Here is a 26,679-nt window from a genome sequence, read left to right as displayed (position 1 = left end):
TAAAATTTAGTCGCCAGTTCAGTTGTCTGTACATTCAGCAATAAATTAACCATTACTGGAGTTATTTTAAAACTTAACAGAAAGTGAAAGTGAAAAGGCAGGGGAGACTTTAACAAGTCCTAGGCAAAAGAGAAACGAACCTAAGAAAGAGAAGAAGACAGTAAGGTGTGATTTTTGACTTAAGGGTAATGAATGTATTTAAAAATTTCATACCAAATGCCATGTCACCTAACAAGAGATGATGACATTGAGGACTTGAGCATAGTATTGGTTTAATACCAAAAGGGAGGGAAGAAGCCATTCAGACTAACTTATCTACTTACCATTATTGTTTTTTAAAATTGTATGTATCTAACTTAATTTTAAAAGGAATATTTTTATTCTGCCTTAATTTTTTTCTGTCTACATTAGGTATAATTTTGATTCTTGGAGAGAATTTTCATATTTAGATGAAGAAGAAAAGGAAAAAGCAGAATGGTAGGTATGCAAATCATTAATAAAGGAACACATTTCTTTGGTTCTTTGGTACTTGTGATGATATAAAAATAAGCCATATTTATGTATGTGTGTGTGTGTGTGTGTGTGTGTGTGTGTATTTTAGTTTTGGTGCTGGAAATTGAAAGAAGGGCCTCGTGCATGCTGCACATGTGTGTTACCACTGAGCTACATTCCCCAGCCATTATTTTCTCTGACAGTGTTTTGAAATTCCTCCATACAAATTAAAGTAGATGGGGTCAAATCAGTAACTGGTTAGGCTTATGCCAAGAGGGCAGCATACCCTATAATCACAGCTCAGGAGGCTGAGGAAGAGGATCAAGGCCAACGTCAGCAACTTATAGAGGTCCTAAGCAACTTAGTGAAACCCTTTCTCATAATTAAAAATTTAAAAAGAGCTGGGGATGTAGCTCACTGTGTGGTTAAAGCACCTCTGGGTTCCCTGATTACTCTCCTTGTCCAAAAATTGTCAAGATAGCTCAGTTCAGCAAATTTTTCTTTTGGTTACTTAACCTGGGTTTTATTTTACTTTTCCCCTGAATATGGAGGGAAATTCTTTGACATGCATGTCGAGGAAAACTAACCAAAATCAATAATAAACAGAAGCACACTCTAATGTTAGTAGTGATACAGCATTTTAACCTTGTAAGACATTATTTGCCTATATATTTATACAATATTACCCTTTCCAGTCATATCTTTATAAACATTAATTTGCTTCCAATGTTTTCTGTTATGTAGTCGTGATGAGAGAAGATGGATTGAAAAACAGAACAGAGCAACAAGGGCACAAAGAAAAAAAGAAGAAATGAACAGAATAAGAACATTAGTTGGTAAGTATAATTAATGTTTTTATAATTGATGTTTAAAGTTATTTAAATGTTAGCATTTAAAAGATTAACTGATATTTTTGGGTAGACAATGCTTATAGCTGTGATCCAAGGATAAAAAAATTTAAGGAAGAAGAAAAAGCCAAGAAAGAAGCAGAAAAGAAAGCAAAAGCAGAAGCAAAACGGAAGGAACAAGAAGCTAAAGAAAAAGTAAGGCGACATTTGATTATGTTGGACTTTAAATGTTGTTAATCATTTAAAATCAGTTAAAATAATCTGGGAGCAGGAAATTGGGTATTCTGTAAATGAATCTTGACAAGCTGGTAAAATTGATAGTTAGATCTTCCTTAATAGCAAATTGTTATTGAACAAAAACACGATATCATATAAATTCCTTTCTACTATGCTTATTGCTAATATGTCTTCTTTTTCCTGATAAATGCTTGTAGAACTTGAGTAGCTTGCTGTCCCTCCTAGTTCAACCTTCAGTTTTCAATAAGTTGATGAGCCCCCCTTTTTGCAACTAATTAAAAGATTGAATTTTTAAATCATGTTATAGAGCATTTTGAAATTATAATTTTCTTATCAAAATGATTTTGCTCCCTGTTTTTAAAGCAAAGACAAGCTGAATTAGAAGCTGCTCGGTTGGCTAAGGAGAAAGAAGAGGAGGAAGTTAGACAGCAAGCATTATTGGCAAAGAAGGAAAAAGATATCCAGAAAAAAGCCATTAAAAAGGAGAGGCAAAAACTTAGAAACTCATGCAAGGTATGTCTAACTGAACAGACACCAGTCACCAGTAAACTTGGTGGCTGATTAAGCTTAAAGATTATTTCTTTTCTTATACTATGCAAATATAAACAGATGTCCTCATTTTATCTTTAAATGTAAATTTGTTTTTAGATTAATTTTTTATAATTTTGTGTGCAAATATTTCAGTATGCAATCCAGAATAGTTTTTTAATGTCATGCAGTTATCAAACGAAAAAGTTATTTAATATTCCGATTCCTCTTCTAAATTCAGAAAATCCCTCTGATTTTCTCAATTTTTTAAAATAGTTGATTTAAACAAATTAGGATTTAAATAAGGTCAGTATGAAGCCTTTAGTTACTGTAGCTCCTAATTGTTTTTCTTAAGAATCTCTAATTATGTAACAACCCACCTACCATCACTTCTTCCCCTGTGGCCACGTTTGTTGGAGAAACTATATTATTTTCTGAGAATGCAACAATTTGATTGTTCATTGCTTCCTAATGGATAAAATTAATTTTTATCTTAGAAAAAGTTCCTTTAGAAGTTACACTTTCATTTTTATCTAAACAAAGGGATATCATTTGGGTGAGTACTAGTAGTTTTCATTCAAATACAACTTTCATTGAAAGTATTGACAAAAAAAAAACCCAATTTTTTAATGTAATTTTGTGTAAGAGATGTTCTTACATTTTTAAAATTGGCAAATTCAGAGAGCAATATTGCACCTTATTAAACTGCATCAAATAAGTATAATTGTGAAATTCCAAGCTATAATAGAGATAGCTATAAGAGAATATTATATACTGTACCATTGTAGTTAAATTTAAGAAATATGTTAATGCTTAATATGTGTAGAAAAAAATCTTGTAATCTTTCACATGACTGTCCAGAAGGCTCTAGACACTAGCATGTATAATATAAAATATGCTATCCTAAATCTTCAGTTAATAACAATTGAAATTACCCAGCGCCATGAGTAAACTTTGAAAAAGAGTTAATAAAAAAACAAGTACTGGTTGTCTCTTTTGGCATTTTGGTAGTTTCTAGGAAAATCTAAATGGAAAAAATAAAGTATTCTGTTCACATTTTCGCTGGGTGGAAGATTGTTTTTAGGAGCATGCAGTGTATCAAAGTGGTAAAGAACATGGACTCAGGGCAGGCTGTCTGTTTTTGAAGTCATTCTCTACCTACCACTTAATATATGTGGGACCACCTGGAGGTTACCTAAACACCTTAGTGCCTCATTTTCCTCACCTGTACTGTCACTGAGATAATAGAATTGTGAATGTTGAATGAAATGATTCACATGAACTTGGCACATTCAGCAATATGATGAGAACTTGATGAAAACCTTGAAAAGACCAGGTAGGAACTAGAAAGTTTGAATAGTTCTTAGAGATTATACATAAGTGAGGGTAAAAGTTCTGATATTTAGTAACTTTGTTTTATTACTCCTTCCCAGCATAAGTTAATTTATTCAGTCATCAAGTATCTGATGAATACTTACCATGTACCAAGCGGTTATAATTAGTGTGGGTATAATCATGACATAGTCCTTGCCTTCAGGGAATCCACTGGTTTTTTGTAATAGATAATGACAAACAAGCCATTCAGATACTTCAAGATGAGCATGAGCACTAGGGTGAAAAGATACCAAAAAGGTAGTCAAGGAAGCCTTTCCTACTAGTAGCATTTAGCCAGGCAAAGCAGTGTGTACACCACATAAGAGAGATGGAGGAATACTGAGAGAATACAGACATGCAGAGATAATGAGGTTTAGTGAGTGAGAAGCACCTGAACTTGTAGGAGGAGCAAGGTTTGAAGGGCTTTATATGTCTTGCTAAAGAGTCTAATGTGATTCTGAGTTGGCTTTGGTTAGAGCACTCAGAGAAGACGAGAGGCACAGAGACTAATCAGGAGTTTTTTGGCACATTCCAATTGGTCTGGCTTGAAATAAGGTAGAAATGGTGGTAAAGAAGTATAATAGGCTACTGACTCTTGGAACTGAGTGTTGGAGGTAACATGGAAGATATAAAGTTTATAGATGCCTTGGTTTCTAACATGGAATACTGGGTGAATGGTGATAGCATCAATTGAAATAGAAAACAGAGAAGGGAAAGACTTGGGAAAATGATGAGTCCAGTTTAGGGCACACTGAACCTATTGGGACACTCAAATGGAGGGACCCTGGGCATACAGATCATGCTAGAGTTCAAGAGCAGGATCATCACAGACTCATGCACATCTTGTGGCACTGGAAACCATGCAGGTAGATTATATCACCCTGGGAGAGAATATAGAGTAAGGAGAGTAGAAAATGGGACTCTAGTGAACACCAGTACTTAAGGTACTTTTTTAAAGGAAGGGAAACCTGAAAAGTAACCAGATAGCTAGAAGGAAAATCACAAGTGCTTTTGGAAGCTTTGGGAAGTATCAGCAGTAAAAGAAGCATTGAGACTTTGGTGAGAGCCAAATCACATGGATCAAGGCAAGAAGTAAGGAATAGGAGATATGTCAGTAGCAACTTAAACATGAGAAGTATTTTCCAGTTACTACCTATAATTCAGTTACATCATGCTGTTCAATTCTTAGCTTAATATTTAATCAGATTTTTTTATCCTGTCCCTTAGCAGGATATGTTATAATGTTTCTTTAATTTCACATTTCTAGTAGATTTTCCAGTTAAGTATGCATTACAACAGGCAGCTGAAAGAAAAATTTTGAGTCAGCCTACAAATTGCTTGAACTTTAAATGGTTCTTTGAAGACCAGTTCTAATGTTTTAACATACAGAGGGTATTATTCACCATCTCCTTTTCTGTTTTACACCCCTGCCTACACTTGGTATAATATTGGAAGGTGATGATGGAGAACACTGGGCCATATGCTGGGAATATAGTTAGTAACCGGCCCAAGGACATTGTTTACATTCATGTGAAGAACCTCCTAAGCAGCTTATGCTTATCATATTGATATATTTGGATATATAGTTTATCAGTAGATATAAAACGTTTGTGTTTGTGCTTTTAGACCTGGAATCACTTTTCAGACAATGAGGCAGAACGGGTTAAAATGATGGAAGAAGTGGAAAAACTTTGTGATCGTCTTGAACTAGCAAGGTATATGTATAGAACGGCTTGTTGTAGTCTTTTGGGGGCCTTAAGATAAAGTTTCTTTTTTGTATGGTGCTGGGGAATTGAACCCAGAGCTTCATGCATTGCATGTTCTATCACTGAGCTACACTGGCAAACCCTCATCCCTTTTTTCTTTAGCTTACAGTGCTTGAATGAAACACTCACATCATCTACAAAAGAAGTAGGAAAGGCTGCTCTGGAAAAACAGGTAATGGAAGAATGTGTCATTGCTGCTTATATTTAGCATTTAATTATTTTATCTCACTCTTCTTCACCTAATATGTAGGTTACTAAGGGCAAAGAATATCTGATTTCTCTTGTCTCCCACTTTGTTTTGTTTATATAAAGTGCTGTTGCTGATTTAAATTGGATTTAATGTGTATGTTTTCCACCATGTATAACATTACATTTATGTTATCTAGCACATTATTCACTAGTTTGTTTTGTTTTGGGTACTAGGGATTGAACCCAGGACACTTTACCACTGAGCTATGTTCCCAATCCTTTTTTTTATTTGGAGACAGGGTCTCACTGAGTTTTCTCAAACTTGTGATGCTCCTGCCTCAGCCTTCTGAATAGCTGGAAATACAGGCATGTGTCACCACGTCTAACTCCTTAATCACCAGTTTTTAATTATCCCTGAATATTTTCTTAGGATTACATCTAGAACTAAAAGAGATTTTTGTTTGTTTAGTATACCTTTCATTTTACATTGAAGAATCAGGCCTAGAAGTTAAATTCAGTTCAACAAGTATTGGTTTACTATATATAAAGCTTATGCCTAGGCATTCTTGGAGAAACACCTAAAGCTGTTGCTTCCACAAAGGAATTCAGAAAGTTATGCTGAAAGAAAAGGCTTGAGGATCAAAAGATGGAGGACCTGTGCTAAATGTCAGATAGTAAGGGAAAGTCCACATCTGAATAGTCAGTGAAAGGTTTGAACCAGCCTTAGAGGAAGGACAGTGTTAAAGTGAAGGTTGAGAAACAGCATGAATTGTAAAGTTGTAAAAGAGTAGAAGTTATGGGGAGGTGGAGTGAAAAATGAGGTTGATTAGGAAAAGTAGAGCCAAATTAAGCAGGTGTTTAATATTATTGTGACCAGTTTCTGTTACTGCAAGATCTTAGAATAGCTGAAGGTTCAAAGTGATACTAATTATTTGGCATTGGTGGGTAGGATGCATCAGGTAGATATTAAGTAACTGGTTTTAATTATATTCCTAAGGATCTGGACTATGAATGATGGGAAATGGGGAAAGCTTTTCAAAATTAGAATCAGGGACTTCATAACTGGTTCTAAGGAGTTGAACGAGGGAACTGAGTTAAACATGATTCCATGACAGCCGCTGACAGGAGTCTCAAGGTCCAAGTAAAGGTTTCCTGGTGCACATTTGAAGGTAGACTAGAAGGAATGAAGGATAGAACTTGAAGATAAAACAGAGGGCAAATTTCTGCATGTTTATCTTTTTGTGACAAATAAATGATGATATTTGCTAAGAGTAAATAGGAGCTTAAAGAGAGGTACAGCTTGGCCCTGTGTGTGATAACCCAGTGACTAGCAACTTGACAATGTGTCTAAAGCATATAGAAATCTCATGACATGAGTGTTGGGCAGGTCAGGCTTTGGGTGGTTATTCTTAAGAATACCTGTGTAACCTGGAAGCCAGAATGAAAAGCTGATACCAATTTGGGGGTTGGCTTGGGAGAAGTGTGTAGTGTCAAAATGAGGATGACTGTGAGAATTGAGACTAACATTGAGAGTTAAGGACCACAAAGCCAGAAAGGGTGTATAGAGTAGCAGGATGCTTTAAGTTCCTGATTTACATACAATATTTGTGTAGATAGAAGAAATAAATGAACAAATTAGAAAAGAAAAAGAGGAAGCTGAGGCTCGTATGCGACAAGCGTCGAAGAATGCAGAGAAATCAACTGGTGGAGGTGGAAGTAGCAGTAAAAATTGGTCAGAAGATGATCTGCAATTGCTAATTAAAGCTGTGAATCTCTTCCCTGCTGGGACAAATTCAAGGTACTGGTTTTCATGAAACTTTCCTTCAACACATAAATTCAAATAGGAGCAGTGATTATATATAGCATTAATTTGTAGAATAAGCCTGAGTCTGTTAAAACTTGCTTTCCACTAAATTCTGTTCCATAATGCATTTTTAACCTATTAGTCTTATCCATTATACCAGCACATACATACAGCAAGATGCTTCATCAGTTTGTTGCTTCCCTCCATAAACCAGAGCTAACTTTTGAGTTCCTAGGTTGAGACTCAAAGAAGCGTTAGAGATTTAGCCTCTCTTGTTATGTGGAAATGGAAGCTCAGGCTCTATTTTCATTGTGATCTCTCCTTTTATTAAAAAGTATGTGTTGAATTGGCAAGTATACATAAATGTGTGATTTTATATTTTTTGATCTGTACACAGAATCATAAGGTTTTATGCATACTTAAAACTAAGATTATGGATAGTTGATTTCAACATATGAAAAATAAGAACTATATACTCCAAGTAATAGTAATGTAGACTAATGGCATAATTAGACCACCAATGTATAGCAATAAAAACCTAATGGTATCTGTATTTTTTCCTTAATATTGTTAAACTCTTACCTCTGTTGTTGTAGATGGGAAGTTATTGCTAATTATATGAACATACATTCCTCTTCTGGCATGAAAAGGACTGCCAAAGATGTTATTGGTAAAGCAAAGAGTCTCCAGAAACTTGGTGAGTTACAGTTTGGTACCTTGGATACATGGTTTTAAGGTAAATTTTTGCAATTTAATTAAAAACTAAATGATATGGTCTATTAATGTTATAACATTTTTTCATTCCTCAGACCCTCATCAAAAAGATGACATAAACAAAAAAGCTTTTGATAAATTTAAGAAAGAACATGGAGTGGTACCTCAAGCAGATAATGCAACACCTTCAGAACGATTTGAAGGTAAGTTTTTTCCTAGAAGTAGAAAATGCTAGCTGTTTCCAGGCTATTTGAGGATATACAAGACCTGGGGTCTGTGTTCAGAATGACTGGGAAAAAAAATGTTCGACAGGAAAATGTAAAGCAAGCATTTTTAGGACAGTTGCATTATTTACTTCTGCTGACCATTAATAGTTGAGATGTGCAGTTCTTCAATTTAGAGGGGCTATCCTCGTTCACCATATACTACAAATGACTATTAGATATTATGGGAGCAGTTGAAGAAATAATAGCATTTCATCAAGGTTGATTTCCTGATTTTGAAACATGTACATCTATTATGAAGAAAATGCCCGTTTTTATGAAAATGTATTAAGTTATTTAGGAAAGGTGTTCGTGTCTACAGTATAGTCTAAGATGGTTCAGAATACATTTCCGCACATAAAGAAAAGAAGCAAATATGGCAAAAACGTTTACATTTAGAGAATCTAGGTAGGATTAACAAGAATTTTCTACTTTGCAGAAAGTATTTCAAAAACAAGGAGTTAAAAATCGTTAGAATGCTGTTACTGTTTTGGGTATTCTTCCTAATTTGATTATCCTGGACCAGTGTTTTTCAAACTACAAATTGACCCATAATAGTCACAGTGGGTTGTGAATACAAAATATCAGCAAGTGTTTCACCTACAAACACAGGTTTTACATGTGAAATTGTGTATATATGTGTGTATCTCTTTGAGGATATGATACAAATTTGTTCTAGGGATTGAACTCAGGAACACTTGACCACTGAGCCATTCCCAGCCCTATTTTGTGTTTTTTATTTAGAGACAGTGTCTCAGAGTTGCTTAGCACCTTACTGTTGCTGAGGCTGGATTTGAACTTGCAATCCTCCTGCTTCAGCCTCCCAAGCTGCTGATTAGAGACATGTGCCACCATGCCTGGCTCAAAGTTATTTTTTAACTGTGACAAAAACATTTGAAAAACTTGTTTCACTTTATGCAATTGTGAGTCCCCAATCCTTTCTTTCCTTAAACTAATCTTGGATATGCTTTCTGTGTGACCCAAATGTTTTTTCCATTCAGTAATGGACTTCATTGTACATAAGTTGTCCCTGTCTTCAAACACTCTCAGTTTTTCCTGTATTCTTAGACTGGCAATTATCCCCAAATACAGTTTGAAAATAGAGGAGACTCAGAATGTTCTATAAAGAAAGGGGAATCATTCTGTCCTTATAAAAATCTAGGATGAGTCATCTGAGCTAGATATTATTTGGGCTTTTAATGAAGATAAGTAACAAGGGGAAGTTTCAGAACACCCCTTTGGAGGGCACTTTTTAAGGAGTTTATTCTTCTCCTTTATCTCCTCCACAAGATACCATTTTTCAGATACTAACACACTATTCCCAACCCTTCCTTATGGAACTTGTTTCCATGTTGGAAAGAGACGCTGATGTTTGTACCCACATCCAGTCTTCTTTCTGTGAGGAGAGGTGAGTGACCCTGTGAGGGCAAGATGACTGGCAGTGTTGCTACCTGGGTGTGACTTCTTTATCTCTTTCATGGATATAATAGGAAAGCTACTTCCTTTCCAATTAAATAAGCCAGCACTTTTTTTTTTTTTTTTTTTTTTTTAAGTGCTAGTCATCAAACCCAGAGCCCTGTGCATGCTAGGCTCACATTCTACCATTGAGCTCCATCCCCAGCTCTGGCAGCATTTTTTGAAAAGTGATTTCTAATAGGAATTTTGCAACACTGTTTTACTTTATTTGGGTATTAAGTAACTAGAGAACTTCAGAAAATAATTGCATGTTACTTCCATCTTTTTTCTGCGAGGAAATGAAGTAAATGTGTATTAAGGTAGGCTTTAGACCCATAAAAAGAAATCCAGCTAAAGGCTTACTGGAATTTAAAAGCTACCCTCAGAAAATGCTGCTAATCTCCTTCAAATACGGATATGTTCTGTGCCTTGTTTTGAGTAGGTGTCGTTTTTCTTTTTTAATTGAGAAATAACTTTGATTTTTAAGCTTAATATTGTACCCAGTCTTCTCACAGAATATAATTTCAAATAGTGGTCTGATTATGGATAGTATATAGGTGCTACTGTGTTTTTACTGCATGATCTGAAGCAACTAGACTGCCAGTAGTCCATTATAATTTAGAATAACCAAATTAGCTTTTCATCATTTTAACATCCTCATTTCACATACACAAGTGGGCTAAAACTTAATATCCTTAAGAAATGTGTCTCTGACCACATGCATTAAATGGTTTGTCAACAATAAAAAATTGAGTTGAAGAGCTGCATTGAGTTGAATGCTAAAGGTGTTTAGCATTCCACTCCACAAGATTTTAGGAAATGTGGTGAAAACTAATCTCAGCTTGTCTCTACAGCACTGAAACCTTGGACACTTGACTTAATTTTGATGGGCTCATTTCCTCCAGTGTAAAATGACAGGGTTTCCAGGAGCCTATCCAAGAAAATATTGTGTAACCTTTCCTGTAAGGAATAAACAAATCTTAAATGTCTTAGTTGTATTTTTTAGCCCAAGAATACTGTAATTTTTAAATCTAGCTTAAAAAATGAGGTGTAGGTAAGTATAATAGATTTTAAGAGACCAGCAAAAAGGTAGATATTTCCTATTATACCATGTTTTAAAGGCCCTTGAGATGTTTAATTTTCTAGAAATGTAAGAAATTGTTCTAACACTAGAGGTGTTCATTTATATATGTCTCATCTCTAGACGTTTTCTCAAAATTTCATATCCCAAATTAAAGTAGGCACTTGATTACTGTTCACCAAAAGACTTACTAGGAAGGTATTCCAAGATAATTTTCTATCAATTAGGCTAAGATTTTCCAAATAAAAATTTTTCTTAAATAGGTCCATGCACAGATTTTACCCCTTGGACGACAGAAGAACAGAAGCTTTTAGAACAAGCTTTGAAAACATACCCAGTAAATACACCTGAGAGATGGGAAAAAATAGCAGAAGCAGTTCCTGGCAGAACAAAGAAGGACTGCATGAAACGATATAAGGTAGTAAAGTTTGAGTTTATAGATTCCATTATAATTTATATTATAACTTGTAATATAGCTACCATTTTAGTAAATGGATAATAATATGGATTATTGTGTTTATTTCAGTGTCCATAGTTATGGGCCAAAATTACAGAAACCTTAGAAGCTTTCCAGCCCTGATAGTAAAATCAACTATTTTTTCAGTACTGTCTTAATTTTTAAGGTTCATCCAATTTGAATTATTTACATATTTATACCAAATACTGGATATGTCTGTTATAATAATTTAAATTACCTTCTTAATTTAATTACCTTTCCATTCTAGGAACTTCTTAATTTAAATTACCTTTCCATTCTAGGAACTCGTCGAGATGGTAAAAGCAAAGAAAGCTGCTCAGGAGCAAGTGTTAAATGCAAGTAGAGTCAAGAAATGACATAATGACAATCTTTATTGTGTGCATTTTTATAATAAAACTGAAAATACTATACAAACTTTCACTTTCAAAATTATATTCATGGTATCAAAGTGCTCCTTCCAAAATAATTTTTCAGAGCACAAAGATGGTTAAAATGATCATCGGGATGGTGGTCTTGTATGACATAGGATTTCTTTCAAATTTCCAAATAATTTCATTTTTGTATTTCCCTTTAGGGATTGGTAGTTTAAAATGAAGATTCTTAGTTTTACAAATATGTTTAAAATAATTAAATTATGCACTTTTTAATCACGAAGCCAGCACATGTTACTGCAAATCTGGTTAAAATCTGGTAGCCGCTCGATGGGACCTGTGGATGAAAAAGAAGATGGTTAAATTAGTAGAGAAGTACTGGCCAACTTTCTGCATAGTAGAAAAGAAAACCAGCTTACCAACTGCAGCAATAGCTGGGCTTTTATCATAAATATATTTGGTACATACTTCTCGAACTGTCTTAGCATTCACAGCCTGAAATAAGGAAAATACTGTCTGTCAGAGTTTTTTGTAGTAAAAACAAATTCTGCTTCTGGAATCTTAAAAACTAAAGCAAGCTCTAGGGCCTATATTTTCAGCTTTTTAACAAGAATGTTTTTATACAAGATCCAGTAATATCTAAGGACTACTTACATCAATTCTTGCTTCAAGCTCAGGGATGGGAATTCTTCTATTATAGCATAACATCTGCCTACCAATATCTTCACAAATTGGAGTGGAACCTGGTTAAAGAGAAGGAAAAATTTAAGTATTGGTATAAAGTCTTTTTTTTTTAAGGTGTTGGGGATCAAACCCAAAGCATTGCACATATTAGGCCTTACTACTGAGCTACATCCCCAGCCCCTAAGTACTTTACTCTTACCATCAAGCTGCAACAACATGTTTGTTTTCAGAAGATTTTTGGCTCGTGCAACTTCACTCTCAGTGACATTTGTACAGAGCCTCATCCTAAGAAACATTGAGAAGCTGGTATTATACAATAGCTGGGAAATGCTGTGTGATTTTATAAATTAGTGGCTTAAGGAGAGAAGTAATATTCTACATAGACCACATTTCTGATTTCAACTAAGTAAAAAGTTTAAATTACTAATAATTCCAGTACTAAGCTAAAGCTAAATAATAATTGTTTTTCTGGATATTGTTATTTTCTCAAATCATGTATATAAATTTATGTAATTGTTCATAGGAGACTAAGGTTCAGCACAATATAAAAATAAGCTGATCACAGTTTGAGAAATTCTATAATCATCTTGAAACTTCACCTTCCTACCTGCTGGGGTCTGAGATGCTAGGGGATAGGTCAGTGGGTCATTCACTGGTTTCTCAAAATCAGTAGACTCTAACTTAAAACTAATAAATTATAGTCATAGCTATTGCCTAGATATAATAAGAGATGTTAGCCACTTAAGAATGATGGAGGAAAGGGAACAGCTTAAGAAAAAACAGTTCCAAGAAACTGAGTCTTTCTGCCTATCTCCTGACTCAAAATACTAGTCTTCAATTAAAACATTAAATTTTCTTTTAACAAAAGCAACTTCTCATTCAATTTCATACCCTGCCTTTCCAAGTCAGATAACTTTTAGAGATATTTTCTGTGCAACTTTTCGTTAGCTTAAGTTTTAGGATCTTCTGTATGAAGTAATCTATTTCTAAAAGATTTAAGAATTGTCTTATAGTATAAAGCAACTTTCAGGACGCTTGGAGGAAATAGCTATGATCTTTAAAAACATGGCAACTGGGCTGGGGATATAGATCAGTTGGTAGAGTGCGTGCCTTGCATGGACAAGGCCCTGGGCACAAAAAAAAAAAACCAAACATGACAATTGCTACTACTACTTTAAAAGCTAAAATTACCATCACAGAATAATCATAAAATATAAAAAGAAAACTGACCTAGAATATGAATCCTAGATAATAAATGACTTAAAATTATTTTTCTCACCATTCTTGCTGAACAGCATGTAGCATGTCTGCAATTGTGGCTGGTTCACAAACCATATAGAGTCCCCATAACCCTGTATCTGTGTAGGAAGTGTTGAAAGACTGGAAGCTATGGCAGAGATTGCCATGACAAGTGAGCTGGGCCAGCTTGCTAGATAAGTTCTGTAAGGAAAACAATAGTTGAAGAGAATTGTAAGTGCACGTCTAAATTGCCAGAAAGAATAATGAGATATGTGGCAAATAGCAAATGCTAAGTTTCCTAGTTTTATCCAGCAACATCTCAGTAACTTAAAATTCAATGAGACTAAGAATTATGCTCATCTGGCTCAATGCACAATGTAAAAGCAAAGAATTCTTGTGATTAATGTAGTAGCTGCACCTACTTATAAAACAGTACATTGTTGTTATCAACCCATATGTAGGGCTGTTGGTTACATATGCCTAATGATCTGAAATGATATTGTATGTGAAGCCTAAGGTATTTATATGAAAAAGATTTCTCTTCATCCAAATTTCTTTACCAACTATTATTTTACCATGTTTGCTTTGTCTTTTTCTTTAAACATGTTTTTTCAACAGTTTGAGAGAAATCTTTTAATAGGCTTCTTTGTCCCTAAATCCTTTAGAGTGCACTAATGAAAATACAAAGGTATTGCTTTTCTTACAACACCTCATTACTATGAAAATTGATAATACTATTAACCATTAGTAACTATTATAGTTACTGCAATAATTATTAGCAACTACCATTACTAATGTTATAGCAGTAATTATTAACTAATTCTGTCCTTATTTTGCCAGTTATTCCACTAGTAAACTCTGGTGAAGACAGTTTTTTTCTTGGCCCAGATGCAATCCATGATCAGTTTATTTTTATAAGGCAAAAGTTGTAGAACAAGCCAGTCAAGGTGGCACAAGCCTGTAATTCCAGCAGCTCAGGAGGCTCAGGCAGGAGGATCACAGGTTCAATGCCAGCCTCAGCAACAGCGAGGCGCTAAGCAACTCAGCTAGACCTTATCTCTAAAATAAAATGCAAAATAGGGCTGGGGGTGTGGCTCAGTGGTAATGCCCCTGAGTTTGATCCCCAGTACCAAAAAAAAAAAAAAAAAGTCGGAGCAAAAGCTCCATTTTTGCCACTTTAAAAGGGAGGATTCTTACACAAAGAACTTATATTCAGGAAAACATGGTCATCTTCCAATTAGTACAGAAAGTTACTCTTAAAATCACTTACCATCCCTCCTCCAAAAGAGCGATCCCAGTTGCCAATCAGTGTGTTGGCAACCATGAGACAGATTGTATCTGGATGTGCCCAACCAACAGCTTCAACAGCTATTGCAAGGTGTGCCAAAGGCATCTTGTCATCCCTCACTCGAATCTAAAGGGGGAAAAAAAAAACACCTCTGGTCAAGGTTACCATAATATATATTTCACCAGTCCTATTAGCAGAGTTAAAATGCTCATCACCATGATACTTGTTTCTTAACTATCAGGCTTCATTGCGCTGTACAGTTTGGAAGAATTTGACAAGTTAAGGAATAATTACTTTCACCAAAAGATCTCCAACCAAAATACTACAGACAGTTCACCTGGTCCAAAAGAATTGCATTATTTCACCTTCTGTGTTCATCAATCTGAACTTTTCTATGTAAATTTAAACTAATAATGGCATTACAGGTCTATTTTTGTACTGCCAATAATACAGTTCTGTGCAGCTTTCAACATCAGACCTCTCCATATACTATTCCAAGTATCACCCTAACTGGCAAACTTCGGGGCTTAAGGGTATAGCTGACAAGTAGCAGATTCCCTGCAAATTCTGGCTTTAACAGCTACCCCCAGAAATGTACTGTAGGCAGAACTTAGCCAAAAGTAAACTCAAGTTAAGATTTAAAATTCAGGGCCCTTTATAAGGCTGATTTTATACTTTACTATATTTAAATGGGCATAGTGCCAAAGAAAAGCACAGATCAAATTACAACACTGCTCTTAAGACTTTCTTCCTTCCAAAAGAAAAACAAGTAGTGTTAAATAACATGGAATAGGAAGGAATGTAAGCAAATGTGCCCATTCTCTTGCCTTTTTTGTTTCAGTTTAGATTTCTTCTATCTTACTCCTATAATAAATATGCACATTTTGCCAGGCAGTGTTGAGCAGGCCTATAATCTCAGCTGAAGTAGGAGGATCCCCCAAGTTCAAGGCCAACCTAGGCAACTTAGCAAGACCCCATCTCAAAATTGAAAGATATAAAAGGCTAATTAATTTATAGCTAGGGGGCTTACCCTACCTCACTTCCTGTGAATTTGCAGGGAGGCAGGGCTGGCACTTCTCCTTTATTTGCGTATAAAGAGTCACCAAAATGAAACTTTGCTAACTCAAGCAGTTCATCATGGGAAACACCTAAATTGAAAAAACAGATTTTCATTTGTATGTAATAGCAGTACAATCTAAGACAACTAACTGCCAATACTTTGCTTTTCAATAAACTCTAGGTGGTATGTGATATACACTACATGTGAACTACTTGCACAAATTCATTAAAAGCCATTTAAGAGTAAATGGCTCATAACACTTACTTCCTTGGCACTATTAAGGCTGTGGTTACAGATTTCTCATTCTGTAGAACTGACAGTTTCATCAATATGAATTTTACAACTTAAGACAGTAATTCAATTTGAAAATACCATATTCTACGCAAACATTAAGTTATAAAATGTTCTAGGATGCAACCTAGCAAAAAAGGTCCATTTTTAATAGGTTTTTTTTTTTTTTTTTTTTTTTTTTTTTTTTTTTTAAATAGGAAAGAATACAAATAAGGACTCCATCTCATTTACAGAAAGCTGGATACATGGATATGCTTTATTCTTTAAATTTTATTATCAGAATGCAACAAAAGTTTCATCTAAATTTCTGAATACTTGATACCCAAAACTGATTTTTTTTTTCTTTTTTTGGGTCAAGGGACATTTATTTATGTTTATTTGTTTATTTGCAGTGCTGAAGATCGAACCCAAGGCCTCACACATGTCAGGCAAGCACACTACCACTTAGCCACAACTCCAACCCAGGGAAAGATTCTTAAACACAAATATAAACTTACAAAACAAATTTACACATGTGCAAGTGCTTTAAAATATACTGTCATAAGATTTCTTTAAATATTCTATTAGAATATAAAAGACAAATTATACCCATATTTTCCAAATCTGTGGTGTAAAGCAACAGTGTATGATGGTGACACGTTTCCCCTGCTGCCACACACCCAACCTGCCCACTGGTCCCTGCCAAGAAGCAGCAGTGGGGCAGCATAGCAACACCCTAGGTGGGCGGGAGTGCAGGAGGCAAGTGGGCTGCAAATGCGGGTAGCCTGTCATGTCTATGCAGGCCTGAAGCAGGGCTGGCCAGTGCCACAGGTGAGCCAACGCATACCAACCTGTCATCCTGCCAGGGGTCTAACCGGCCCAATACAGATACCTACTTCATGCACCAATGCAGTTCCAGATCCCCCTTCCCCACCAAGCATGCATGATTCACTGATTTCAATCTCTCACTTCCCAAGAAGTGGGGAGAAAATGTAAGGTGAACCTGAATGGAATTCAGGGCTCACCAATAGCATTAGTACTTTTCCAAACCCTAATTAGCATAATTTTGGACCAACAGTGTTGACCCCCAGTGCTATATAAATCCTTAGGACTAGCAAACTGAGATAGCAAGGTTTGTCAGCTCCTCTCTAGCCCTGCAGGAGTTGTGTTTCTGTGCACACTTGAATAATCCTACATTTACACTCACTCATCCTGGTCTCTGAATTTCATTCTTTGAATTCTGAAGACAAGAACCCAGAAAGAAGAAATTGGTAATAAGCTGCTGGGGTCTGCTGCCACACTGGAGGGCAGTCAGCCATTAAGAGCTGCACTGTCTTGGCTGCAGAGTGTAGACTTCACCTGCCAGCAGAAACAGAATCAAGTTTCATCTCAAAACTCATTTCAATAATGTTATTTTTGGAATCACTATGTAGGAGAGTCACCTTGGATTATTAATCCAGACAAGAAGAAGCAGAAAATTGTGGTGGCGCCAGTTGCCGAGTGAAAAACAATAAGGTACATAACTCTCAGCACCTGATAACTATTTTATTACCTTTACTTATCTACCCTTTTGGTTGTACAGGACAATACTTAGCTCCTCTTCCACTACCACCGCTAGTTACCCCAATCTAAAATGCAGGTGAACCTATAATTTTTTTTAATGAAACTGAAATACAAAAATTTCTTAGGCAAATTGAAGCTATAAATCCTGAAGATTAAACACTAATGATAGCCGGGTGTCATGGCACACACCTGTGACCCCAGCAGCTCAGGAGGCTGAGGCAGGAAGATCACGAGTTCAAAGACAGCCTCAGAAACTTAGGCCCTACGCAACTCAGCAAGTTCCTGTCTCTAAATAAAAATATAAAAAAGGGTTGGGGATGATGCTCAATGAGTAAGTGCACCCTGGATTCAATCCCTGGTACCCAAAAAAAGTAAAATAAGAAAGGCTGAGTTCAATCCCTGCTACCAAAAAGAAAAAATGGTAGCTGAAATGGTAACTCAGAAAAGGACGACAGAAGAGTAAAATAAATGGCCTACTTCATTGAATTTAAGATGCCATTATTTATAAGGCAGATCAACATTTATATACCAATAAAATGCTAATAAATCTGACACACCATTAACTAAGATACCTGAATTTCATCAACCTCAAAGTGAACCCATAAATCAAAATAAATAAATAAATAACGTGTCTATGTGCCACCAATAACGGCAGAGGTCCCAGAAAGCTTGGTGGTTGAGGCCCCATCTAACTAAGCCCCAGTCAGCATCAGTCATTTTAGAAACAATGTTGGGCATTCAAAAATTTCAGTGCTACTGTCTGACACACAAAAGGTAACATGATTTAGCTAAGAGCCACAATGAAAAACATGTTTCAGATATTTAAACTTCACTTTCATCTTCTCCATTACCTCCAACTAATCAGCTCAGAAGTATATCCAGAGGAACCAGAATTTTAATATACTGTAATTTAAAGAAAAAATGACATACACTCCATCTAGCTTCACTGTGCTCTAGAATTAAAAGACTGAGAAAAAGAAAAAAAAGACACCAGTTAAAATGTACTGTTTGAGCTGGGTGTGGTGAAGCATACCTGTAATCCTAGCAACTCTGGAGGCTGAGTCAGAAGATTACAGATTCTAGGCCAGCCTCAGGAACTTAGAGACACCCTGTATTAAAAAGGGATTGGGTGGGCTGGGGATATAGCTCAGTTTTAGAGTGCTTGCCTTGCATGCACAGGGCTCTGAGTTCAATCCCCAGCACTGAGAAAAAAAGGATTGGGTATGTAACTCAGAGGTAAAGCACCCTTAGACTCAATCCTTAGTACCCCTGTCTCCCCCACAAAAAAAGTACTGTTGGTCTAAATTCTCACTGCCAGGAAATGTAGCAGAAGTACATTTTCTTTGATTAGTTGGTTTCACACACTCTCCAAGGAAATCTGATGCCACCTGCATATTTGGTTTCACATTACACATTCTCATGGCTCCCTATGTACTCAGTAATCAGCAGATCTATTGAGTGAATGATTGAGCAAATGAAAGAATTAATGAACATACCCATTCCATGCTTGACCAAGGATGAAGCTGTACTTCAAGGAGTAATTTACAATCTCAAGAGAGTGTCTAATTGTAGAACACTAACTTCCAAGTATAACTATTTCCCAGTTCACTCATTAGCCTTATAAGTAAATTAGTCTTACAAGTAAATACGACTATGTATTTTTATGTATGGAATGGTTCATTAAGTTTTTCTATAAATGAAACCTACTAAAAGACGACAGGGAAATCCCTAACAACACACTTAAACAATTTTCCCTGTAAATAAAAACTGAGGAAATCTCCCAACAGGATTAAGTTGATAAGCACACAACTCCAGCAACTTGTCTTTATAGAAATTTAAACAGACTAACCTCCAGCAGCAGCAAGCACTATTCTTGGCCCCTTATAATGTGTGGTTATATAATCCACTAAATCCTTACGATTTATAGATCTGTAAATGAGGAAAAGCAATTTTAAAGGAAATAAAAAGCACAGATCTTAACATATTTGAAATCAAACAGGACCTTACAGGTATTTTAAGAGTTATAAGGAATCGGAAATAGGCAACAAGTATCAAAAAACTTCAACTTTATATCAATAAAGACCAATCTGACACCACTGCTTATTCCAGAAGTAGCTATAAGCCCAGACACCTGGGAGTTATATGAGGTTAAAGTGAAGCTGTATGATTTTTGTTCATATTATCAGGCAAAAAACATTTTGAAACATACTTTTTGAAAGATTGTGAATGTCATAAAACTTCAAAAATTTTAAAATGTGAGAATTACACCTACTTGATATTTTCTGTTGGTCCCAAAATTGTCCGTCCAAGTGCAGTATTCTGATAAGCTGTAGCATGAAGATAATCAAACACAACTTCTTGTAAATTGGTTTCAACTTCCTGCATCTCTCTAAGGATTACGCCACGCTCACGTTCAATCTCTGCTTCTCCCAATGTGCTATTTTGTATTATATCAGCAAGAATTTCTACAGCTAATTGAAATTAAAACATAAGCAGAAACACTAAGAATCTTAATTTTTACTATTAAAATCTCTTAAAGCAATATCAGAAACCATGACAATGACCATCATTTGATACTAACTAAATGATTGACCTGAGAAGAATAGTCAATATACCTAAAAGGACAGTATTAATATTAAAAATGTAAAATATAAACCCCTGTGGTAAAGAAGAGCTTGGGGAAAAAAAATCTTCAAGCTGCAATCACTCTGTAATGACTTAAAAAAAAAAAAAAAAAGAAATCTGCACATTAATATAGATTATTCTGTATGAAAATTACAAAATAGAAAATTATCTGTATCAGACCAAAAAAAGTAGGTATATAAGAAGCATTTATATCGCCCAAGTTGTTTTTTATTTCCCAAAGCAATGAGGCTGCTACATAAAGAAGCGAAGAATCACCACAGTCTAAAACATGCCTCCAATGAACCACGTACAGAATTGTAAGAATCTCAAACCCTAATTTGCTAAAAAGCCAAAAAACCATATACCTCTCTAAAAAAAAAATTTTAAAACCTAATTCATGTCTGTTGCAATCACGATATAAATTTTACTAAATACAAAATAAACATTATCTTCAGATTCATTTTTTGCTCTACAGTAAACTTCTATACCCTGGCTTTAAATTTTTACTTGCCTCTGAATCAATTATGCTCAAATATTAAGAACATAACAAAGTGTTAAAGTAAACTGGGATTGAGATCATAACCAAAAGGAAAATATCAATAAAATTACTTTTAAAAATTATCAGTGAAATCAAATAAAACCCATCTGTCCAGACAGACGAACCGTGGTTCAGGAAGATGAGAGATATATGGGAGCAGAATCCCTTTCTGAAGATCTTCCTGGGGCTCAAAGGTAGACAGACTGCCTAGCATGCCTGAGGCTCTAGGTTCAATCCCTAGCATGGCAAGAAAAAAAATCCTCCTTTATGTGGGATTGGAAGTCTAGCCTGATAGCATTCAAAACTGCAGTTAGGGTTCCTATTTCCTAGTATTTTAAATTTTAATCTAAATCCCTTTTCTTTCTAATGTAATGTATTTAACTTACAAATATATACATAACAAAACTGTATGATAAATTTCATATTGATGAGAAACATGGATCATCACAAAAATTTCTCAAGACCAATAGTCCAAACACCTTAACTATTATCTCATACACCAGCTTCATCCAGCTGAGGGGATAAAAATCTCAAGCAAATCCCCAAAGGTGGAGCTGCTTCAGAGAGCACCTCCACTTCAGATTTGTCAAGGATCCCTGCGCCCCTACTTATTCCACATTCAGTGGCAGAGGCTTCCACTGCCATTGGCTTCTCTGTCTTTCACAGAGATTGGCTCATTTTTTCATATTTCTGGGGGTTACTCTCTTATGACACACTTAAAAACAGTACTAAGTTATTTTTGACCCCCTCATGAAAATTACATTATCTGCAGTATAAATAATACCTCTTGGCAGATCTTTAGAGAATGCTTTGGCATAATACACAGTCTGTTCTCTGGAGGTATAGGCATTGAGATGAGCACCCATATTTTCAATCTCAAGTTCCAGGTCTAATTGCGATCTCTTTTTGGTACCCTTGAAATGAAAGAATAAAAAATTATTACTTTATCCTTCATCTACTCTAAACACTTCTGATAATGAACATGGAGGACAAAGCCATGTCAGTTTCATGCAGGGACAAATTTGGTTTCTAAAATAGCTTAGGCTTCAAAAATGATATTCATTCCAATAACCCTTGTACTCCAAAAAAAATTTATTTGTTTTACAAAACAATTATCAGTGATCATTGCAGATATTGCTTTAAATAAAAATAAAGCATGACATACTATTGAAGTGCAGTGCTTGCCTTTAAAGCATGAAAATCTCACTACTGCCTTTTAAAGAGAATGCATTTTTGTACAAGAAGTCTATAACTTGCCTTGAAAGCCATATGCTCCAGAAAGTGAGCTGTTCCATTATTCTTTTCATTTTCATATCGACTTCCAGCATCAATCCAGAGCCCAACCTTAATGCAATCAAAGAACAACTAAGTAAAACAATCATTTATTTTCTTCCAGAAGGGGAGAGAACAGTCTCCTTCCTTTTCTGACAAGTGTTTTTCAGTCTTAACATTAAGGTTTTCTTCACCTGAGTAAACTGAGACATTCATTCCTATGAACTGAGACTTAAATTTTTTGACCATTGAGCTGGTGTTGGGTGCTACAAGAATCTACCTGTGAGTTTCAGTAAGGACCCAAATTAGTCTAACTCACTCACTACTACTGCCTATTAATAACTGTGGTATAAAGAACATGGGGAGGGATGTTAGTGAGGATGTAGCTCAGTGGGAGAGCACTTGACAAGCAGGCACAAGGTCCTGCCAGCACCACCAAAACAAAACAACGACAAAAATCTGGATTGACAGAAAACTCAGGTTGAAATCCATGTATTAGCTACATTACAAAACCATTTAACCTCTCTGAACCAGCTTCCTCAACTATAAAACAAGTGGGATGATGACTACTGCAAAGAAATGTTTTAAAAATCAAATAAGACATATGCAAAAAATCTCACACAAAGTATATCTTTCATTATCATCAATACTACCAACAAATAAGTAATGTAAGTCTATAAGAAACAGATACAAATAATAAAACAGGATATGCATGCACCTAGTATGGAAGTATAACTGGAAGGTTCACAAATCAGAGAAAGTTATCAAAGCAAAATAACCACCACTGTTTTAAACTACAAGCCAAGTGAAAAGTTAAAGATTAACTAGTTTTCTCTTTCCTAAATAAGGCAAGACTCAAGAGGAGGTTGCCTGAGTCACTTACTGTACATGTTGAGAGCCCAGAATCTTCAGAGGCCACTCTAAGTCCATTTTCCAAACATGTTACTCGTGTTTCAGGAACATTCAGAACAATTTGTGTAGCAGGCTGTGTACTTCTCAATCTAATCCCTCCAAAATGCAATGACTGGTTGGGGTAGGAGGAAGAGAGGAAAGCAAACCACATTACTATTCTGGTATTAAATATTGGTTAGAACATCAAATTCATCTCAAATAGACTCCCTCTGTAAAATACTCCTTCCTGGGCTGAGGGTTTAACTCAGTTTAATAGAACACTGGAAGTACAGGGCCCTGGCTAGATACCAAGTACTACAAAAACAAAATCTTTCCTCCTTAACTTTGGTTCTACTGGAATCCACCCTTTTGCTGAACCTAGAAACCTTCCTTAACCAATCACTATCCTAAGGCTAGCAACATTATAAACACGCCTTTCCCTTAGGAAAGCTAAGCAGTTATTACCATTACCTGGGAAGAAACAAATTTTATTTCAAAACCTCTCATAGAAATATTTCATTTTATTAATAGAGAAGACAGACGGAAAGGGGGAGCCAGTAAAATATATACCACCTACTTCAACACAGAAATGAAACTTAGGTTGTCAATGTTCAAGAAAAGCTAAATGAATTACAAAGGGTAATGGAAGCGCATAGGAATTAGTGCAGATATTTCAACACACTAGCTCAACTGGCTTGTTGACTATGAACTATTCGCCTTTTGGTCGTTTTTCCTTTTCTTTTCTACACACACACACATATATACATATATTTATATATTTATATATATATATATATATATAAAAGTCCCATATCCTTTTGGGGAAAGCTAGAAACTGTCCCATGGAAAAAATGCAAATACAGACAAATTTTTACGTTAACTATCCCAAGGCTCGTGGGAAGCCCAGCAAGTGACCGGGCTCAGTCTTACGGAGAAACGGGTTTCTCCCAACTGGCAACCACTACCTTCTCGGTGGTCAGCAGGCACTCCTTACAAGGACTAGCTGAGGGAGAGGCGACCAGGGTCGTCCTATACCTCACTGACAGCTCACGTGGCGAGCTGGCGGCCCGGCAGGCGTTGGCTCCAGGCCTCCCGGGCCCGCAGGAGGCCTGACTTAACCGTCCGGATCCGTGGGGCCGACGCTCGGGTCTGCTGGCCTAAGGCGCGGCCCGGCATGGCCGGCCCCCGGACGGACCCGGATCAGTGGAGGGACGCTCACCCTCCCGGCGGCGCCTCGGACCAGGGGCCTCTGGGTGAAACTCCATAACCGCCGCCTCGCTATCGGTAATATCACCGCTCGGGCCGCCGTCGCTGCCGCCATCTCCACTGAGGACAAGTCGGAAGTTGTGCTTCCGGGGTTGTGACCCGAGGTCCCAGAACAGACGGTGGTCCCCACCTGGTGGCCGTGAAAGGAATAGCATTCCTTGAGCGATCGTGGGAGGATTTGGGACCTGGTCTGGATGTTAGTGGTCTGTACCAAATAATACTGATCAAGCCTCTGAATCATCAGTTACTTTTATCGATCGTCTACAATGTGCAAGGCATAAATATGGCGGATTCAAACATATTCAATGTATTATCCCATTGGTGGATGGAATTGATTGGAAAAAGTGGCAATAAGATCCAGAACTCACAGTCCTTACAAGCAAAGGCTCTTTAGCGAACCAGATAAGCCCTTCATGATCTGACTCCCACTCATCTTTCTGGAATTCTTTCTCTCGCTACCTATTCCCTGTACTGTGATTCACAAGTTCAGCTCATTAAATTCACTGTGTAATAAAGGACAGCCAACGTGATTCGCTCATGTTTCTAAAACAAAGGTGTTTTTAAAATAAAGAAATACAAATATGTGTGTGTGTATGTGTGTGTGTGTGTGTGTGTGTGTGTTTAGGTATAATCACAGGAAGCACAAGGGAAATTTTTTTTCATATTTGAGATTTTATTGGTTGCATTGAGAATCAGTACACAGACATTTCACTTTGTATACAATCCTTAACACACATATAAAAGACTTATACTGTGATTCCTTTTCAATTATTGCAGTGACTTTCCACCTTTGAATTTGGGGTCAAATTTTTCTTAATAGACTATCAAATACCAGTATCTTTGCTGTTGTTATTTAGGTCCCACTAATTCAAAACTTTGTCACACACACACTATACATTCAAGCTTTCCACCTTTCACAGCACATTAAAAACATTAGGAAAACTAAGACTTCCACAACCAAAGATGTTACAGAGTACACACAATTCTGACAGCAATGATCCAGTAGTGGTCTTCTTCAGGAAACAATTCTACTAAAAAACACAGGAATAGAAGTAATTTAAGATATTTAAGACATTAAATGCAAGACTGTGACTCCAAACTGCCACTTAATATGCTTTGTGTTGTAGGATATAAAACTAACTCCCCACTTATGGAATGTTAAGCTGACACCAACAGTCCAAGCCTTCCATAATTCATTATCCCACTATTTTCTGGTTGTACATAAAAATAAACAACCAGAAATTATTTCACTTCTAAAAAAAAAAATCATTTACACTTAAAAAATAGGATGAGGTGGAATTCCACAAGGGAAATTTTAAGAATTTTTATTTGCCTTTTAATATTAAACTAATTTTATTTGTTAGTATTTATAGTCAATATAGTAGGACATAAAACCTACAGAAATTAAGTATACCAGAGTAGAGTTAAGAAATCAAAGTGCTTGACTGACATCAAAATGTCCTTGTACCCCCAGTAATACCCCTTATTACTATTATACCCTCATAAAACTAAATAAGACTTGGTATTTGTCCTGTGCATCCCTATAATCATGCTCAGAAAAAGATTTGATAATAAAAACACTTTATGTTCCTTTGTACTTCAATATATTTTTCCCCTTCCTATAGAGCTCAAAGTTAAAGATTGAACATCGTGGTGGGAATGGCGGAAGTCAGGAGAAAAGAAAGTACTAGCTGCAATCATTTATTGCAAAGAAGAGCCAATAAACTCCTGGGAATCCTAACATTTTTAAGAACATCAGTAATGACAATCTTTTTCACTAAGAGTTTTCCCAAGTCCATTGCTTCTTTCACAAGTGGATGGAATAAACTAGGAAATAATATATAAATATGCATATTTAAGTTCAGAAATTTATGAAGTTAAGAACAATGACAGAGTAGGGACCATTAAAAATTCACTCCTCCATCAAAGAAATGGAAAAAACTCATTAAAAAATCAGAATCAACATTTTCAAACCTCTGGGAATTGAAGTTGCATAGCAATCTGGGAAGCATATAATTCAATTTAAAAAAGCTAAATTCAAGAAAGTATAGAGGAGAATGATGATGGGCATCAGAAGCTGGGGAGGGAGCTGGAGAGGGAAAAGGGAGATGCTGATCAAAGGGTACAAAGTTTCATTTAGACAGGAGGTATAAGCATAAGTGATCTCTGACACATAATGTTGACTATAATAAATAATAATGCATTTTATATTTCAAAATTATTAAAGGGGTATATTTTAAATGTTTTCACTACAAAAAAATGATGTGTGAGGTGATGAACTTATTAATCAACACAGTTCAACCATTCCTCATTATAAACTTGTCAAAACACATTGTACCCCATAGACATATAATTATTTATTAATTGAAAAATCTTTAAAAAA

The 26,679-nt window shown here is 35.9% G+C and overlaps 2 protein-coding genes across 7 annotated transcripts in view; one reads left to right on the top strand and one right to left on the bottom strand.

The window, feature by feature from the left end:
• The window catches only part of DNAJC2 (DnaJ heat shock protein family (Hsp40) member C2), a 28,465-nt gene extending 16,623 nt beyond the window's left edge, over positions 1-11,842 (top strand). For 5 of the 6 annotated variants that reach the window (XM_079150239.1, XM_079150238.1, XM_079150242.1 and 2 more), the window contains 11 exons: positions 412-477; positions 1,237-1,328; positions 1,414-1,535; positions 1,941-2,090; positions 5,106-5,194; positions 5,348-5,417; positions 7,048-7,232; positions 7,835-7,935; positions 8,048-8,155; positions 11,015-11,169; positions 11,511-11,842. In XM_079150239.1, the coding sequence (XP_079006365.1) occupies positions 412-477; positions 1,237-1,328; positions 1,414-1,535; positions 1,941-2,090; positions 5,106-5,194; positions 5,348-5,417; positions 7,048-7,232; positions 7,835-7,935; positions 8,048-8,155; positions 11,015-11,169; positions 11,511-11,585 (1,213 nt within the window). In that variant the 3' untranslated portion in view covers positions 11,586-11,842. Of the gene's footprint in view, positions 1-411; positions 478-1,236; positions 1,329-1,413; positions 1,536-1,940; positions 2,091-5,105; positions 5,195-5,347; positions 5,418-7,047; positions 7,233-7,834; positions 7,936-8,047; positions 8,156-9,966; positions 10,109-11,014; positions 11,170-11,510 lie in introns of those variants that run through there. The other variant, XR_013765596.1, reaches the window with a different exon arrangement.
• PMPCB (peptidase, mitochondrial processing subunit beta) lies at positions 11,583-24,552 on the bottom strand. Its single transcript, XM_079150243.1, has 13 exons — positions 24,250-24,552; positions 23,023-23,163; positions 22,125-22,211; positions 21,652-21,781; positions 19,977-20,175; positions 19,554-19,633; positions 15,847-15,959; positions 14,794-14,937; positions 13,564-13,724; positions 12,484-12,569; positions 12,255-12,343; positions 12,020-12,095; positions 11,583-11,937 (listed from the first exon to the last, which is right to left on the bottom strand). The coding sequence occupies exons 1-13, from the start codon at positions 24,535-24,537 to the stop codon at positions 11,873-11,875; spliced, it is 1,659 nt and encodes a 552-aa protein (XP_079006369.1). The 5' UTR covers positions 24,538-24,552; the 3' UTR covers positions 11,583-11,872.
• Positions 24,553-26,679: the final 2,127 nt, after the last annotated feature.

This window comes from Sciurus vulgaris, assembly GCF_902686455.1.
Source record: "Sciurus vulgaris genome assembly, chromosome: 8".
NCBI lineage: Eukaryota > Metazoa > Chordata > Mammalia > Rodentia > Sciuridae > Sciurus > Sciurus vulgaris.
This window is presented reverse-complemented; position numbering and strand designations above follow the sequence as displayed.

Bases quoted from the DNA above. Each gene is read 5' to 3' on its own strand.
- PMPCB (XM_079150243.1), bottom strand. From the start codon at position 24,537: ATGATTCAGAGGCTTGATCAGTATTATTTGGTACAGACCACTAACATC. The intron at 19,634-19,976 runs GTAGGTGTAATT...CCTCATTTACAG, and splicing joins GGACCAACAGAAAATATCAA to ATCTATAAATCGTAAGGATT. The intron at 15,960-19,553 runs GTTAGTCTGTTT...TTTTCAATTTAG, and splicing joins AGTGCTTGCTGCTGCTGGAG to GTGTTTCCCATGATGAACTG.